General features: G+C 42.0%; 1 protein-coding gene across 5 annotated transcripts in view; it reads left to right on the forward strand.

Moving 5' to 3' along the window:
* Positions 1–16,842, forward strand: part of ACACA (acetyl-CoA carboxylase alpha) — a 342,596-nt gene that overhangs the window by 126,673 nt on the left and 199,081 nt on the right. For all 5 annotated transcript variants that reach the window (XM_030923246.1, XM_030923247.1, XM_030923245.1 and 2 more), the window contains 2 exons: positions 10,846–10,978; positions 12,439–12,577. In XM_030923246.1, coding sequence (XP_030779106.1) covers positions 10,846–10,978; positions 12,439–12,577 — 272 coding nt within the window. The remainder of the gene's footprint in view (positions 1–10,845; positions 10,979–12,438; positions 12,578–16,842) is intronic.

Consider the following 16,842-nt stretch of genomic DNA (forward strand, 5'->3'; position numbering starts at 1 on the left):
TTTCACCGTGTTAGCCAGGATGGTCTCGATCTCCTGACCTCGTGATCCGCCCGTCTTGGCCTCCCAAAGTGCTGGGATTACAGGCTTGAGCCACCGCGCCCGGCCTAAAATTTGTTTTTTTAAAGTAACTGAGATTTATATATTATATATAATCTATGTTGTGTAAATATATATAATCAAAAATTTTATGTATATGCGTGTATAAATATAGATTTCAAAAATGTATATATAGGCTAGACATGGTAGTGGCTCATGCCTGTAATCCCATTACTTTGCAAGGCCAAGACGGGTGGATCACTTGAGGTCACAAGTTCAAGACCAGCCTGGCCAACATGGTGAAACCCCGTCTCTACTAAAACTACAAAAATTAGCTGGGCATGGTGGCAGGCGCCTGTAGTCTCATCTACTTGGGAAGCCGAGGCAGGAAAATTGCTTGATTCGCAGTGAGCAGAGATCACGCCATCACACTCCAGTGTGGGCAACAAGAGCGAAACTCCGTCTCAGAAAAAAAAAAAGTATATATACATGTATATCTATACACACACACATATATACATACATATACGCACACATGCACGTGTGTGTGGTTGTTGTGGTTTTTTTTTCCCTTTTGAGACGGAGTTTCACTTTTGTTGTCCAGGTTGGAGTGTGATGGCACGATCTTGGCTCACCGCAACCTCTGCCCAGGTTCAAGCAATTCTCCTGCCTTAGCCTCCTGAGTAGCTGGCATTACAGGCATGCACCATCATGCCCTGCTAATTTTGTATTTTTCGTAGAGACGGGCTTTCTCCATGTTGGTCAGGCTGGTCTCGAACTCCCGACCTCAGGTGATCCGCCCGCCTCGGCCTCTCTAAGTGCTGGGATTACAGGTGTGAGCCACTGTGCCCAGCCTTAAATGTGTTTTATATATAACATTGTTTTTATATAAAACCTCATGCCTATACATATAGAAATAAAACATGCATATATATAAGTATATATATATATGTTTTTTTTTTTTTTGAGACGGAGTCTCGCTCTGTCGCCCAGGCTGGAGTGCAGTGGCCGGATCTCAGCTCACTGCAAGCTCCGCCTCCCGGGTTTACGCCGTTCTCTCGCCTCAGCCTCCCGAGTAGCTGGGACTACAGGCGCCCGCCATCTCGCCCGGCTAATTTTTTGTATATATTTTTTTAGTAGAGACGGGGTTTCACCGTGTTAGCCAGGATGGTCTCGATCTCCTGACCTCGTGATCCGCCCGTCTCGGCCTCCCAAAGTGCTGGGATTACAGGCTTGAGCCACCGCGCCCAGCCTATATAAGTATATATTAATATATAGTGTCTGAATGTGTCTTTGCCGAAATTTATATGTTGAGGCTGGGCGTGGTGGCTCACGTCTGTAATCTCAGCACTTTGGGAGGCCAAGGCGGGCAGATCACCTGAGGCTAGGAGTTCAAGACCAGCCTGGGCAACATGGCGAAACTCCATCTCTACTAAAAATACAAAAAGTAGCCAGGTATGGTGGCGGGATCCTGTAATCCCGACTACTCGGGTGGTTGAGGCATGAGAATTGCTTGAACCTGGGAGATGGAGGTTGTACTGAGCTGAGATTGTGCTACTGCTCTCCAGCCTGGGCTGCAGAGAGAGATTCTGCCTCACACACACACAAAATGTATATGTTGAAATCTAATTACCACTATGTCAAGAAGTGGGGCCTTTGGGAGTTGATTAGATCATGGGGCAGAGCTCATGAATGGGATTAGTGCCCTTATAAAATAGGCTCCAAAGATCTGCCTTGTCCCTTCCACTCTGTGAGGACACAGTGAGAGTCACGCAAGTGAGCAGGACCTGGAGGCAGGCAACCCAAGAACTTCCTAGAACTAAATCAAATGGAAACAAACACTTCAGCTATGACAGGAAACATCCTCTTCATTTACATAGGATGTACACTGAATAAATGACTTTGTAACTTCATCATCTTCATTTACACAGGGTGTACACCAAGTAACAATGGAAATCTCTAGAGGGTATATAAACCCCAGAAAATTCTGTAACCAGACCATTGAGCTGCTTGCTTAGGCCAGCTCCCAACCTGTAGAGTGTGCTTTCATTTTCCTTTTTCCTTTTTGTTTTTTTAAATTTCAATTGTTTGATTTTGTGAAATGGAGTCTCACTCTGTAGCCCGGGCTGGAGTGCAGTGGTGCGATCTTGACTCCCTGAAACCTCTGCCTCCTGGGTTCAAGCAATTCTCATGCCTCATCCTCCTGAGTAGCTGGGATTACAGGCATCTTATCACCGCTGGTGGCTGGCTAATTTTTTTTTTTTTTTTTTTGAGACAGAGTCTTGCTCTTTCTCGCCCAGGCTGGAGTGCAGTGGTGCGATCTCGGCTCACTGCAAGCTCCACCTCCCGGGTTCCGCCATTCTCCTGCCTCAGCCTCCTGAGTAGCTGGGACTATAGGCGCCCGCCACCATGCCCGGCTAATTTTTGTATTTTTTAGTAGAGATGGGGTTTCACCGTGTTAGCCAGGATGGTCTCCATCTCCTGATCTTGGGATCCGCCCGCCTCAGCCTCCCAAAGTATCGGGATTACAGGCGTGAGCCACCGTGTGTGGCCTAATTTTTGTATTTTTATTAGAGATGACATTTGACCATGTTGGCTAGGCTGGTCTCGAACTCCTGACCTCATGTTATCCCCCCACCTCTACCTCCCAAAGTGCTGGGATTACAGGCGTGAGCCACTGAGCCTGGCCGTGCGCTTTCATTTTCAATAAGTCTCTACTTCTGTTGCTTTTTTCTTTCCCTGCTTTGTGCGTTTTGTTCAATTCTTTGTTCAAAACGTCAATAACTTGTACACCCTCCACCGATAACATAATTTGGCAAGCCAGCCAGGAGGTAATCCCAAAGTTTGGGGTTTATTTTTCTCCTTTGTTTTTCCTGCTCCCCACAGGGGAATCTCTCTCTCTCTCTCTCTCTTTTCCTTTCCAACTTGGGACCCTTGGTGGGCAGCACCTAAACACAGAGGCAACTGCAGGTTTCTGGCTGGGGCCACTCTGAAGGACTCCTTTCTGTCTTTTCCAGTTGTGGTCCCTGATCCCTATGTGTGGCAAAGCTTGGGGCAGGCTGGCATTTGTTTCAGGTGACTTAAACCTTGTTTTCTCATGCTAAATTCTTCCCTTCCCCTACTCTACTGGCTAAGGACAAAAGAAACCCACCCAGCCTCCAGTTCCTATCATTACAGTTCATGGCTATCACTCTAGTGGAACAGGAAGCATGGGAAAGTGTGGCCTTATCAAATTATAAGGATGCCAGAAGTTGAGGCCTTCATCCAGGGACAAAAGGAAACCTCTTAGTAGGCCATCACCTCTGAAGGGAAAACATGCTAAGTGGCACCAGTGCCCACCTAAGGTCAGAGACGTCTGACACTCTAAGACTGGACCCCAAAGGAGGATGGCCCAGGGATCCTCCAGACCTCAACTTCTCCAAGGGGGACACCCTCGGCAGAGTTCTGAGGTCTAGTATTAAGCCCTCAGAATTTTCTCTAACAGTTGCAATACTGTTTGGCCCCAATATTGTTTGGAATCTGGAGCTTGCTGTCGAATAGGAAAGTGGGATGGAGTTGCATGTATCAAACTGCCGTCGAAAGTGCTTTATCTGAAATGTTGGTTCACAGCCTTCATTGGATTACCTATTGGGGCGAACAAAGTAAAACCCCCCAAGCTTGTACTGCTGTCTCATGGCTTAAGATTCCAAGTTAAAAGCTATTGAATCTTCGTTTGTGTGCGTCTATACATGTCTAGATGTGTTTATTTGTGTGCACACTTATTGTTACATGTTGCGTCTACCAAATTGGTTTATAAATAAAAGAACACTTATAAATTAAATAAGTCTAAGCAATTTTCAAGTTCACGTGACCTAAGTATAACTTTATTAAACAAGCTGGCTTTAAAATTATTAGTAAAATAAAACTAGAAATGCCTTCAGATATTAAAATAAAATTATTAGTAAAATAAAACTAGAAATGCCTAAAACTAGAATTGTCAGAATACATTTTTGTCTCAATTTTATATTTGTCTCTGCTAAATATTTTGAGATGTCAATGTTTGGCATAAAAGGTTATAAAGCTACTAACTCAGCCCAAACAAAATGATATTGGTTTTTGTGCCTTTTTTTTTTTCAACAAATGAGAGTAACTTAATGTTGTTAGCTAAGTCTTCTGAGTTATTGGCAAAAAAAAAAAAACCAATGTATTTAAGTTTAAGGCTGTTACTTAGGTTTAGGTGAGCACCTTATATTCACTGGCTATTAAAAACATGGTTAGCAAGGAAATAACTGACTTTAAATGATAGTGTCTAATATCTCCGTTTACAGAAGTTATCTAAATAAACTGTTAAACCTGAAAGAATTGAGTACAGTGAATGGGATAAATGTTTTAGGTAAACTTTTTGTGTAAATTAAAATCTTGGCCAGGCATGGTGGCTCATGCCTATAATCCCAGTACTTTGGGAGGCCAAGGCAGGTGGATCACCTAAGGTCAGGAGTTCGAGAGCAGCCCGGCCAATGTGCCGAAACCCCATCTGTACTGAAAATACAAAAATTAGTTGGGCATGGTGGTGTGTACCTGTAATCCCAGCTACTGGGGGGCTGAGGCGGGAGAATTGCTTGAACCTGGGAAGAGGAGGTTACAGTGAGTTGAGATTACGCCACTGCACTCCAGCCTGGGTGACAGAGCAAAACTCTGTCTCAAAAAGAAGTCTTAAAATTATTTTTGGCCGGGCGCGGTGGCTCAAGCCTGTAATCCCAGCACTTTGGGAGGCCGAGACGGGCGAATCACGAGGTCAGGAGATCGAAACCATCCTGGCCAACACGGTGAAACCCCGTCTCTGCTAAAAATACAAAAAAATTAGCCGGGCGAGGTGGCGGGCGCCTGTAGTCCCAGCTACTTGGGAGGCTGAGGCAGGAGAATGGCGTGAACCGGGAGGCGGAGCTTGCAGTGAGCTGAGATCCGGCCACTGCACTCCAGCCTGGGGGCAGAGCGAGACTCTGTCTCAAAAAAAAAAAAAAGAAAAATTATTTTTGATGCTCATTGAATATCTGGATCAGTTCCAATTAAGAAAGGGTTGTGAGATGGGGAAATATGTTTCTAAAAATTGTGGAATTGTTCTTATCTATAATGCTTTTATCTGATGGTTCAGGATTTCTTGCTTTTTAGGGTTTCACTAAAGTTTTAGGTTACTAAGGATAAGAATTCTAGTTAACGCATGATTCTGTATATGAAATGTGTCAAAAAGTGTTGTGTAATTAGTGAGAAAAAATAATTATGTCCAATTCAGAAGTTATCTAAAAGTTAGTTCAAATTACAGATTTGAAAAAGTTGTTTATGAAACAATGTAGTAAGGAACCGGTAGGGAAGAGGAGAAAGACATGGAAAAGTTTAGATACTAAAATATATTCCTTAAAACCTGATAGAGAACTGGAGAAATTTGGCTAATTAACATTTTCATAGTTAAAGTTCTTAGTCTTGATTAAAGTAAAAATAAGTATTGTAAAAAAATTTGTTGGCAGTTTGCCACTTTTTTTTATATACAGTTAAGCATGAATCAGGATTTAGTGTGGAGCCAAATTTCACATATGTGCTTGCATTGCTTCACACCATGTTTCCTGTTTTGCATGGATAGTGCCAGCACTGGAGTACTTATTGGTCATTTGCCTAGAGTCAATTTCTGTTTTTTTTTTTAAATAGTTCTTTAAAAGCCAGCTTTATTGAGGAATAATTTACAGCCAAATGTACGTGTTTTATGTGCACAGTTAAATGACTTTTTTTTTTTTTTTTGAGATGGAGTCTAACCCTGTCGCCCAGGCTGGAGTGTAGTGGCGTGATCTCGGCTCACTGCAACCTCCACCTCCCCGGTTCAAGCGATTCTCCTGCTCAGCCTCCCGAGTAGCTGGGATTATAGGTGCATGCCACCGCACCCGGCTAATTTTTGTAATTTTAGTAGAGACGGGATTTCACCATATTGGTCAGGCTGGTCTCAAACTCCTGACCTCAAGTGATCCACCCGCCTCGGCCTCCCAAAGTGCTGGGATTACAGGCGGGAGTCACCGCACTCGGCAGTTAAATGAGTATTTTCAAAAGTCAGGTTTGTTGAGGTATAATTTACATACAGTAAAGTTTACCTTTTTTTTTGGTGCCAGGGGAGGGCAGGATCTCACTCTGTCACCCAGGCTGGAGTTCAGTGGCGTGATCATAGCTTACTGCAGCCTAGTCTTCCTGGCTCAAGTGATTCTCCCACCTCAGCCTCCCAAGTAGCTGGGACTATAGGCGTGTGCCACCAAGGCCTGCTAATTTTTTTGATTTTTTTTTGTATAGATGAGCTCTTTCTATGTTGCCCAGGCTCATCTTGAAATCCTGGGCTCAAGCAATCCTTCTGCCTTGCCCTCCCAAAGTGCTGGGTTTACACGTGTGAACCACTGTACCAGGCCAAGTTCACCTTTTAAAATTATGTAGTTTGATGGTTTTAACACATATATCTACCCGTGTAACCATTACTACAAGATCAAGATAGAGAATGTTTCCATCATTCCCATACCCCCTTGCAGTCAGTTCCTACAGCCCCAGCCCACTGATCTGTGTTCTGCACTGTAGATTAGTTATCCTTGTCATGTAAATGGAGTCATATGGTATATATTTTTTTGTGTCTGGTTTCCTTCTCTGAACATGAGGTTTTTGAGATTCATTCATGTTATTGCTCAGTCTGATATACTGATAATGATCCATGGACTTGGGGCCCAAAAGAAATAGGTTCATGACAAAGTTAAGGACAGGAAGGTAATTTTTGTTTATTTAAAAATATGTGCAATAATAAAAAAGATTAAAAAGAATGTATGAAGGAAAAATGAAGCAATGAAGAAAACAAAACAAAACATGTACACTGGCACTGCTTTTAGACCTCTGGTTTTATTATCATTAGATATGTTGCATAGTGTAATTGGAAGAACATTGAAGTGACCATGAAACCTGGTTTTCTGGTCTATATATGCTACAGACTTCCTTTGTGACCTTAGACAAATCATTCTTCTTGTGGGCCTCTTTTTCTATAAGGTGCCTCTTAACTTTAAAGTTCCAATCCAGATGCAGTATTACTAAATACCTGGATAGAAAAGGATGAAGAAAATTTTAGTAGATTGACCAGCTTGAAATGTCAGTCTCTAAGAAGGGTACAGAGTATTTTATATTGAATGCCAACAGCAGAGTGTATAGCCTTTGTTATGGCTGTCCTTAAGTCTGGTAGGCAGAGTAGCTGCTAGACTCTGAACTGTCCCTTCTTTTTTTTTTTTTTTGTCTTTTTGTTTTTGAGACTTTTTTTTTTTTGTCTTTTTGTTTTTGAGACGTAGTCTCGCTCAGTCGCCCAGGCTGGAGTGCAGTGGCTTGATCTCTGCTCACGGCAACCTCCGCCTCCTGGGTTCAAGTGATTCTCCCACCTCATCCTCTTGAGTAGTTGGGATTACAGACGTGCGCCACCACGCCCGGCTATTTTTTTTTTTTTTTTTTTCAGTAGAGACGCAGTCTCGCCATGTTGGCCAAGCTGGTCTAGAACTCCTGGCCTCAAGTGATCCGCCTGCCTTGGCTTCCCAAAGTGCTGGGATTACAGGTGTGAGCCACCGCGCCTGGCGTTGTCCCTTTTTATTATGCTCCTGTAGGTGGTGGTTTTGCAAGTTAAGAGCCACACTAAGTCATGTGAAGTGTAGGGAAAATGCCCACTCATTGAGTTTTATGCATAGACACATTCAGAGAAGAAAGAAAGAAAGATTGGTCTTATTTGTTTTTTTTTTTTTTTTTTTTTTTTTTTTTTTTTTTTGTTAGAGAGAGGAACGAGGAACGGAACGGGAAACCGAAATTTTTTTTTTTTTTTTTTTTTTGAGACGGAGTCTTGCTCTGTCGCCCAGGCTGGAGTGCAGTGGCCGGATCTCAGCTCACTGCAAGCTCCGCCTCCCGGGTTTACGCCATTCTCCTGTCTCAGCCTCCCGAGTAGCTGGGACTACAGGCGCCCGCCACCTCGCCCGGCTAGTTATTTGTATTTTTTAGTAGAGACGGGGTTTCACCGTGTTCGCCAGGATGGTCTCGATCTCCTGACCTCGTGATCCGCCCGTCTCGGCCTCCCAAAGTGCTGGGATTACAGGCTTGAGCCACCGCGCCCGGCCTGGTCTTATTTGTATATGTAAAACTATGTATTTGCACAGAAAACTAGATAGTGTGCTGCATGTGGGAAGATTTTAATCATACCTTCTTATTTTGAAAAGATACCTTACTGCCCCATCAAGTTTAAATTGTAGGGGCAAGGAAGAAAAGGTGGGAATAGGAAAAGAAAACAGCTGTCTATCAAGCAGTGTACAAAGGAGCTTATATCCACTATCTTATTTTATCCTCCGAGCACTCTTTGGAGGGTCTATCAATCAAGGCGCCGTCACAAGGAAAAGAAATTGTCCTAGATGTTATAAACAGAGAACATTCAGTAGTGAGAATTGCTTACTTGAGTGTTAGAGAGTAAAAGAACAACAACAACAAAAAAGGCATGCTGAGGTACCTCAGAGTTAGTAACTAGAGAAAGTAGCTTTCACCCCTAAGGCTGGGAGAACAAAAGGGAAGTAGTGTTACCAGAACCTAGGAGCTTGGTGGAGGTCCTCTGGGGGGCTGGTGCCTGGACCTCTGGGCATAAGCTTTGAGTAGCTGGTACTCAGATCCTTGGCCTGACAGGTGAATGATAGGCCCAGGCAGTGCTGTCCAGAGGATAAGTGAGCATGGCAATGTTGGTATTCTGACTGCCAAAGAGCCACAACGCACTGCTGCTGGTACCTCTGTGGCTTTTTTTTTTTTTTTTTTTTTTTTTTTGAGACGGAGTCTCGCTCTGTCGCCCGGGCTGGAGTGCAGTGGCGCGATCTCAGCTCACTGCAAGCTCCGCCTCCCAGGTTCCCGCCATTCTCCTGCCTCAGCCTCCCGAGTAGAGTAGCTGGGACTACCGGCGCCCGCCACCTCGCCCAGCTAGTTTTTTGTATTTTTAGTAGAGATGGGGTTTCACCGTGTTAGGCAGGGTGGTCTCGATCTCCTGACCTCGTGATCCACCCATCTTGGCCTCCCAAAGTGCTGGGATTACAGGCTTGAGCCACCGCGCCCGGCCTCTCTGTGGCTTTTCACCAGACAATTGAAAGAAGCTAGAGACTGGAGTTAAGTCTCTGTTACTGCTGGAGCAATGCTGGTAACAGCTGGAAAACAGGAAGGCAGGCCCTTTTCTTACCTTTCTGCCTTTTGGTTTGGTGAACAGAACAGGAAGGAGCTAGCAAAGGAGTCTTGGAAATGAAGTTTGCAAAATATTGGCCCATTGTCACAGAGCAGAGCATAAAAGGGTAGGTTTGGAGGTGAGAGACAATAGGTAAATAACTGGGACAGTGAATGTTATGCATATTTTACAAAGAGAACACTGAAGCTGAGAAGGTTAAATTATTTGCAAAAGATCATTTAAGTGGACAGATCTGGAATATAAACCCAGGTCTGTGCTGTTTCCACTATCATATTTTGTCTAATCCAAGGTGCCACTGATGGTTAGAAACGCTATTATTTTACGTACCACTAAGGAAAAAATACAGTACTGCTGACTGGGCATGGTGGCTCATGCCTGTAATTGCAACACTTTGAAAGGCCGAGGTAGGCGGATCACCTGAGGTCAGGAGTTCGAGAGCAGCCTAGTCAACATGGCGAAACCCTGTCTTTACTAAAAATACAAAAATTAGCCAGGTATGGTGGCACATGCCTGCAGTCTCAGCTACTCTGGAGGCTGAGGCAGGAGAATCGCTTGAACCTGGGAGGCAGAGGTTGCAGTGAGTCGAGATCTGGCCAGTGCACTCCAGCCTGGGTGACAGAGCGAGACTCTGTCTCAAAACAACAACAAAAATAGTACTGTCAATGTAATAAGGCATCAATTGTAAAATACATACCAATTTCAGAATTTTTTTTTTTTTTGGAGACACCCACCATCTCATTCTGTCACCCAGGCTGGAGTACAGTAGCACGACTATGGCCTTGACCACCCACGCTCAAGCAATTCACCTACCTCAGCTTCCCCCCACCCCAGGTAACTGGGACTATAGGCACACATGACTGTGCCAGCTAATTTTGGTATTTTTTTGTAGAGACAGAGTTTTGCCATGTTACCTAGGCTGGTCTCAAATTCCTGGTCTCAAGCCATCCTCTCATCTCGGCCTCCCAAAGTGCTGGGATTACAGGCATGAGCCACTGCACCCGGCCTAGGAGATTTTTTTAAAGTAAAAAGAAAAGTAGAACCTTAAAATTGATTAAATATGGCATATTATGCTGCCTTGTAAAGAATTTTGTTTTGGAGTTGTTGATTTTGAAATACCTAGGGGATACCCAGGTAAAACATTTAGTAGGTAGTTTTAAAATGTGGAGTTATAGCTCGTAAGAAAGATGGAAGTCAGAGATACAGAGGTGAAGGTCATCTGCACACCAGAGTCGTGATCCAGAAACAACCTTGGTAACTTGTTTTTTGGCTTTAATGGTCTCTGAGTCTATTATTTCTACCATCTCATTTCATTCTATCCTTTGCCTCTCTCTTTGTGATGGCATCTGTTGGTAAACCTTGATATTGTCTTTTATTATTCAGGAATGCTTTTTTTTTTCACTTAAATTTCCACAAGCAAGAATCATTTTCTTTTCTCTCTTTTATTTGAAAAGTATATGACCTGCCAGCATGCAGTCTTCACAGGATGCAGTTGTGAAAGTGCTGTTATGGGTATGGTAGTGAAAAGCAGGTCTCCAGAAAATATAGATGGTGTTTTTATAGCTTCTCTATTTTTATAGGTCCAGCATGTCTGGCTTGCACCTAGTAAAGCAGGGCCGAGACAGAAAGAAAATAGATTCTCAACGAGATTTCACTGTGGCTTCTCCAGCAGAATTTGTTACTCGCTTTGGGGGAAATAAAGTGATTGAGAAGGTAAGTTGTAACTTGCTGAATTATTTTGTCAAAAGCACATAGGATTTAATGCTTGCCGAGATTTGTTGTCTGGATTTACTCCCAATTGATATTTAGATTCTCAGAGGCTTTGCCTCTTTATGTGAATTTTAGCCTTTCTGCCTCCCTAGCATCCTCTTAATAGAATTTCACTGTTTTCCTATAATATATATTTACCACAGGTAATTTAGTCATAGCTAATTAAGGAGTTAAAATAGTGCTCATAAAGTTATTTTTGAGTACTATCAACTTGGGAGGCTGAAACGGAAGGATCACTTGAGCCTAGGAGTTCAAGGTTGCAGTGAGCTATGGATTGTGCCACTGCACTCCAACCTGGGCGACAGAGGAACCCTGTCTCAAAACAAAAAATGTTTTTGAAAGATCTTGTGGTTTTACAGGGTGGGGCTGCACTGATCCGACAGGGTATGAAGAATTGATTGTGGGTGCTGGTGGGGAAATAATATGCCACAGCATTGGATTGAAAGCTAGGGGAGTAGAGAGAGTTTCAGAAGAGAAGGCTTAAAGAGTTTGATACACTGTGACTTACTGGCTTCCACCAGGTATTTGAGATGTTTGAAGGGAATATACCACATGATATACTTAGAGATTCCAGGCATTTTGAAATGTAATTCTGTGTCACTTTTATCTAGACCATGTCAGAGCTGAGAGGATGACTTGGCTGAAATAGCTTCCAGTGATTAAAAGATTAAAGGATGGGGACCTATATTTCCACTCTTAAAAGTATTACTTCAGCAGCATCCTTTTATTAATCTTCCAATAAAGATAGATTATGTGTCTGTTAGTCTGTGCTATCCTCAGAGGCATGACTGCAAGATAGGTAAGAAGATAAAAGGTTTGTTTACAGAAAGTCTCAGGATTATTTGATTTTTCTACAACAGTGACCATTCTTTCTGAGGCACTCTTTACAATTCTAAGGTACTGGAATTCAGTATTTTGCAGAAAAGTAACTAATACCAGGATTTTTAAACATGTTCAGTGCTCTATACCTAATTTTATTGCAACAGAGAAAAGTGCATGGCCCTGTACTGGTTGGCCTTCCCCCACTCCTGATTTCATAATATGTCATCCCTCTGAATTTCATTTTCTTCTGTTCCCTAGTAATTGATATGGTAGTATGGTAGAATAATTCACAAACGCACAGGATTTAAGTAATTGTGACTTTTCCCTTCAAACAAATGAAGTTAGAAAGGAGTATGTTTTAGCTGGCACATACTCAAGTATTTGCTTAGCTAACATTTAAAGACATTGCTTGGCCATGGGGAAGCCAGTTTCTAACAGTCTGGACCAGTAACAAGAATTCTTGGTTGAAAGTATGACTTTTACACAGAAAGATAGATATACAAAAATTCTCTCATCTCTTTTCCTCCATTATTGCTTTTTTCTGCCTTTTCCTCCCATTCCCATCTCCTTTCCCCTCCCAGGTTCTTATTGCTAACAATGGCATTGCAGCAGTGAAATGCATGCGGTCTATCCGTAGGTGGTCTTATGAAATGTTTCGAAATGAACGTGCAATTCGATTCGTTGTCATGGTCACACCTGAAGACCTTAAAGCCAATGCAGGTGAGTTATTAGCATTATGAAAGCATCACTCTCAAAACTAAAACGTGGAATAGCACAGCCTTTAAGTAGGAGAATGTTAACTTAGGGGGATTCCCAAACACAAGACTTCCAAGTAAAATCCTTTTAAAATAATTTCTGTTTAAAATGTGTCAGTAATAGGCATATAAAAGTGATTGCACTATAGCCAACCTCAATACTATTCCTGTGTTCTAGGGCTAAGTAGGAAGAAATTTAACAAAAGTGTTGATTTGACCTTTCAAGTGTATGCCTTTTTCAGTGTTAAGTATTTGCTATGCCACATTCTTTGGAATGTGTAAGTGGAAAGATTTAGAAGGAAATGCTGTTTTCCTTATGCGTTATATTGAATTATAGAAAAACTTTGGGCTAAGATTTTTTTTTCCTCCTGAAGGAGAGAGCTTTTGGGACCGAAGCGTGTTTCACTCTGTAAATTCTTCTACATATTCTTTTTAGTCAGATGGTTCTCTGTCTGATAGTTATAGATAAAGACTCTTGGTATAGCTGAAAGATGTGAGTAGTTTTCTTCTCCATACCTTCTATCACTAAGGTATTATCTCTTAAGGTAGAATACCCACAGATAATGTGAAGAGCTATCTTTTTTTACTTTTTTTTATGTTTTACTCCTAAGCAGCTGCAAAAAAGAGCTATCCTTTTGTACTTATTTTAGTCTGCATATGTTTTTTCTTTGTTGAGACAATGGTATTATGATTATTCCTAAGAAAGAAAGGTTATTATATCATCTTATTTAGAAATCGAGAAGTCACCAATTTATTAGAAAGCAAATGTTATATATTAGGCCATTCTTGCATTGCTATAAAGAAATACCTGAGGCTGGGTAATTTGTAAAGAAAAGAGTTTTAATTGGCTCACGATTCTGCAGGCTTTACAGGAAGCATGGTACTGGCATCTGCTCTGCTTCTGGGGAGGCCTCAGGACACTTACTATCCTGGAGGAAGGTGAAAGGGGAGTAGGCACATCACACAGCCAGAGCAGGAATAAGACAGAGAATGCGGCGGAGGGGAGGGTGCCACACACTTTTAAACAACCACATCTCATATGAACTTAGAGTGAGAACTCACATATCATCAAGGAGATGGCCCAAGCCATTCATGAGGGAGCTGCCCTCATGATCCAAACACCTCCTACCAGGCGCTATTTCCACGACTGGGGATTACAATTCAACATGACATTTGGCGAGGGACATACATTCAAACTATATCATGTTATTATGTGAAATTTAGATGCACACTTTCACATCTCTGAGCCACAAGTTTCATGCTTATAAAAGGAAGATCCTAATGTCTATTTCACTAGATAATTGTAAAGATGAGATCATCTATAATAAATACAAATTATCTTGCGTGGTTTTTTATTTGTTTAGTTTTTTTTTTTTGGAGACAGAGTCTTGCTCTGTCACCAGGCTGGAGTGCAGTGGTGCAAACTCAGCTCACTGCAACCTCTGCCTCCAGGGTTCAAGTGATTCTCCTGCCTCAGCCTCCCAAGCAGCTGGGACTACAGGTGTGCGCCATCACGCCTAGCTAATTTTTGTATTTTTAGTAGAGACAGGGTTTCACCGTGTTGGCCAGGATGGTCTCAGTCTCTTGACCTTGTGACCCACCTGCCTCGGCCTCCCAAAGTGCTAAGATTACAGGTGTGAGCCACTGCACTCGGCCCGGTTTCTTTTACCTGGTACTCCAATTAATTCATTTATTCATTCACTTAACATGGAGACTGACAGTTGAATAAGATGTGATCTTGTTGTAGGAAACAAATAATTTCAATACAATGAGGTAAGTGCTATAAAAGAAACATGCACAGGGTCCGGTGAGAACACAGAGATGAGACATCTAATTCTTGGGGGCAGTCTTAAGAGAAAGCTTTCTTAGGCTGAGTGTGGTGGCTCATGCCTGTAATCCCAGCACTTTGGGATGCTGAAGCCGGTAGATCACTTGAGGTCAGGAGTTTGGGACTCCAACACGATGAAACCCCGTCTCTACTAAAAATACAAAAATTAGCTGGGCATGCTGCTGGTGCTTGTAAATCCAGCTACTCGGAAGCTGAGGCAGGAGAACTGTATGAACCCAGGAGGAGGAGGTTGTGGTGAGCCGAGATAGTGCCACTGCATTCCAGCCTGGGCCACAAAGCGAGACTCAGTCTCAACGAAAAAAAAAAAAAAGAGAGAAAGCTTTCTGAAAGAGATTATGTCTAACCAAGAATGAGTAAGAGTGAAGCAATTGAAGGGAGAGAAAGGTGTACCAGACAGAAAGAACAGCATATACAAATGCATAAAGGTATGACACAAGTGGTTTTCTAGAAATTACAGGGGCTACAAGATGTGATATAGTATTTGCCAAGGGGGACCTTGTTTTCCATCCTCTGAAGCACAGACTTTGTCTTTTGAGGAGAGTATGTGTGTGTGTTGGACATTTAAGGATTTGCATTTTAAATGAATGTGTTTTTTGATGTGTGTGTGTGTGTGTGTGTGTAACTATGTAAAAGTTGAAGAGTATAATTAATCCCTTCCCATCTACCTGTCATGCAATATCAATAATTATCAACTCATGGCTAATCTAGTTTCATCTGTATTCTTAACCCCATGCACAATTATTTTGATGCAAATCCTTGATACCATATTATTCGTCATGTTATCTATGAAGATACTGTACCTTAAGATTAAGAGATTATACCTTACTGATAAGAAGTATGGAGGGCCAGGCATGGTGGCTCATGCCTGTAATCTCAGCACTTGAGGAGGCCAAGGCAGGCGGATCACTTGAGCCTAGAAGTTCAAGGTCAGCCTGGACAATGTGGTGAAACTTTGTCGCTACAAAAAATGCAAAAATTAGCTGGGCATAGAGGCACGTGCCTGTAGTCTCAGCTACTCTGGAGGCTGAGGTGGGAGAATCACCTGAGCCCAGGAGGTCGAGGTTGCAGTGAGCCATGATCATGCCACTGCATTCCAGTCTGGGTGTCAGAGTGAGACCCTGTCTCAAAAACAAACAAACAAACAAACAAAAAAATCTAAACCAAAACAATACTAAAGATTTTTTTTTTAACTTACAAAACTCACAAAATTGAAAACGTTCATAATACCTAACATAGGTGAGAGTATTTGGTACCCATGTTGCTAGTGAGAGTCTGAAAATATGAATACCTTTTGACCCAGTAGTTTTATTGCTAGTAACATATCTGTGGATATAATTGGACAGCCATACAGGGATACACATTATTTTATTATTTTTCAAATTGTAAATAATCTGTACTTCCATCAATAAGTTAGTAGTCAAATGAATTATATAGCCTATTGAAATATGAGGTATCCATCAAAAAATTAAACATATATATATATACCAAAAAATATATATTTATATACAATAAAGCATAAACTGGTTGTCTTTGAGGTGGGACAGTGGGTGAGAGTCTCACTCTGTCCCCCAGGCTGGAGTGCAGTGACTCAATCTTGGCTCACTGCAATCTCTGCCTCCCAGGTTCAAGCGATTCTCCTGCCTCAGCCTCCCTCAGCCTCACTCTGTCTGTGGTGGGACTACAGGCGTGTGCCACCATCCCCGGCTAATTTTTTGTATTTTTAGGGAGATGGGGTTTCACCGTGTTAGCCAGGATGGTCTCCATCTCCTGACCTCATGATCTGCCCACCTCAGCCTCCCAAAGTGCTGAGATTACAGGCGTGAGCCACCACACCCAGCCAATTTTGACTTTTAAAATATAGTATTGTTATAGTCTGTTGTATTATCTAACATTATTTAATAATTTACATGCTTTCCCTCCTATAATCAAAGAGAACAATAAACCTGTTTTAATTTTGAAGACATTCTAGCAGAATTTTTTTTTAGTAGTTTTTTTTTTTTTTTTTAGAAAGGACTTAAAATCTTTTAGAAATAAGAACAAGATAATCACCATTCTGACTGGCATGAGATGGTATCTCATTATGGTTTTGATTTGCATTTCTCTAATAATCACTGATGTTGAGCTTTTTTTTTTTTTTAATATGTTTGTTGGCTGCATAAATGTCTTCTTCTGAGAAGTGTCTGTTCATGCCCTTTGCCAGTGCATGTGGGGCTTAATACCTAACTGATGGGGTTGATAGGTGCAGCAAACCACCATGGCACATGTTTACCTATGTAATAAACCTGGATGTCCTGCACATGTATCCTGTAACTTAAATTTTTAGAAAAGAACGAGATAAAAGAACTGTTAATAAATAATGGTGGATGCTTGAGTTGAAATTT

The sequence above is a fragment of the Rhinopithecus roxellana genome, chromosome 19 (assembly GCF_007565055.1).
Source record: "Rhinopithecus roxellana isolate Shanxi Qingling chromosome 19, ASM756505v1, whole genome shotgun sequence".
NCBI lineage: Eukaryota > Metazoa > Chordata > Mammalia > Primates > Cercopithecidae > Rhinopithecus > Rhinopithecus roxellana.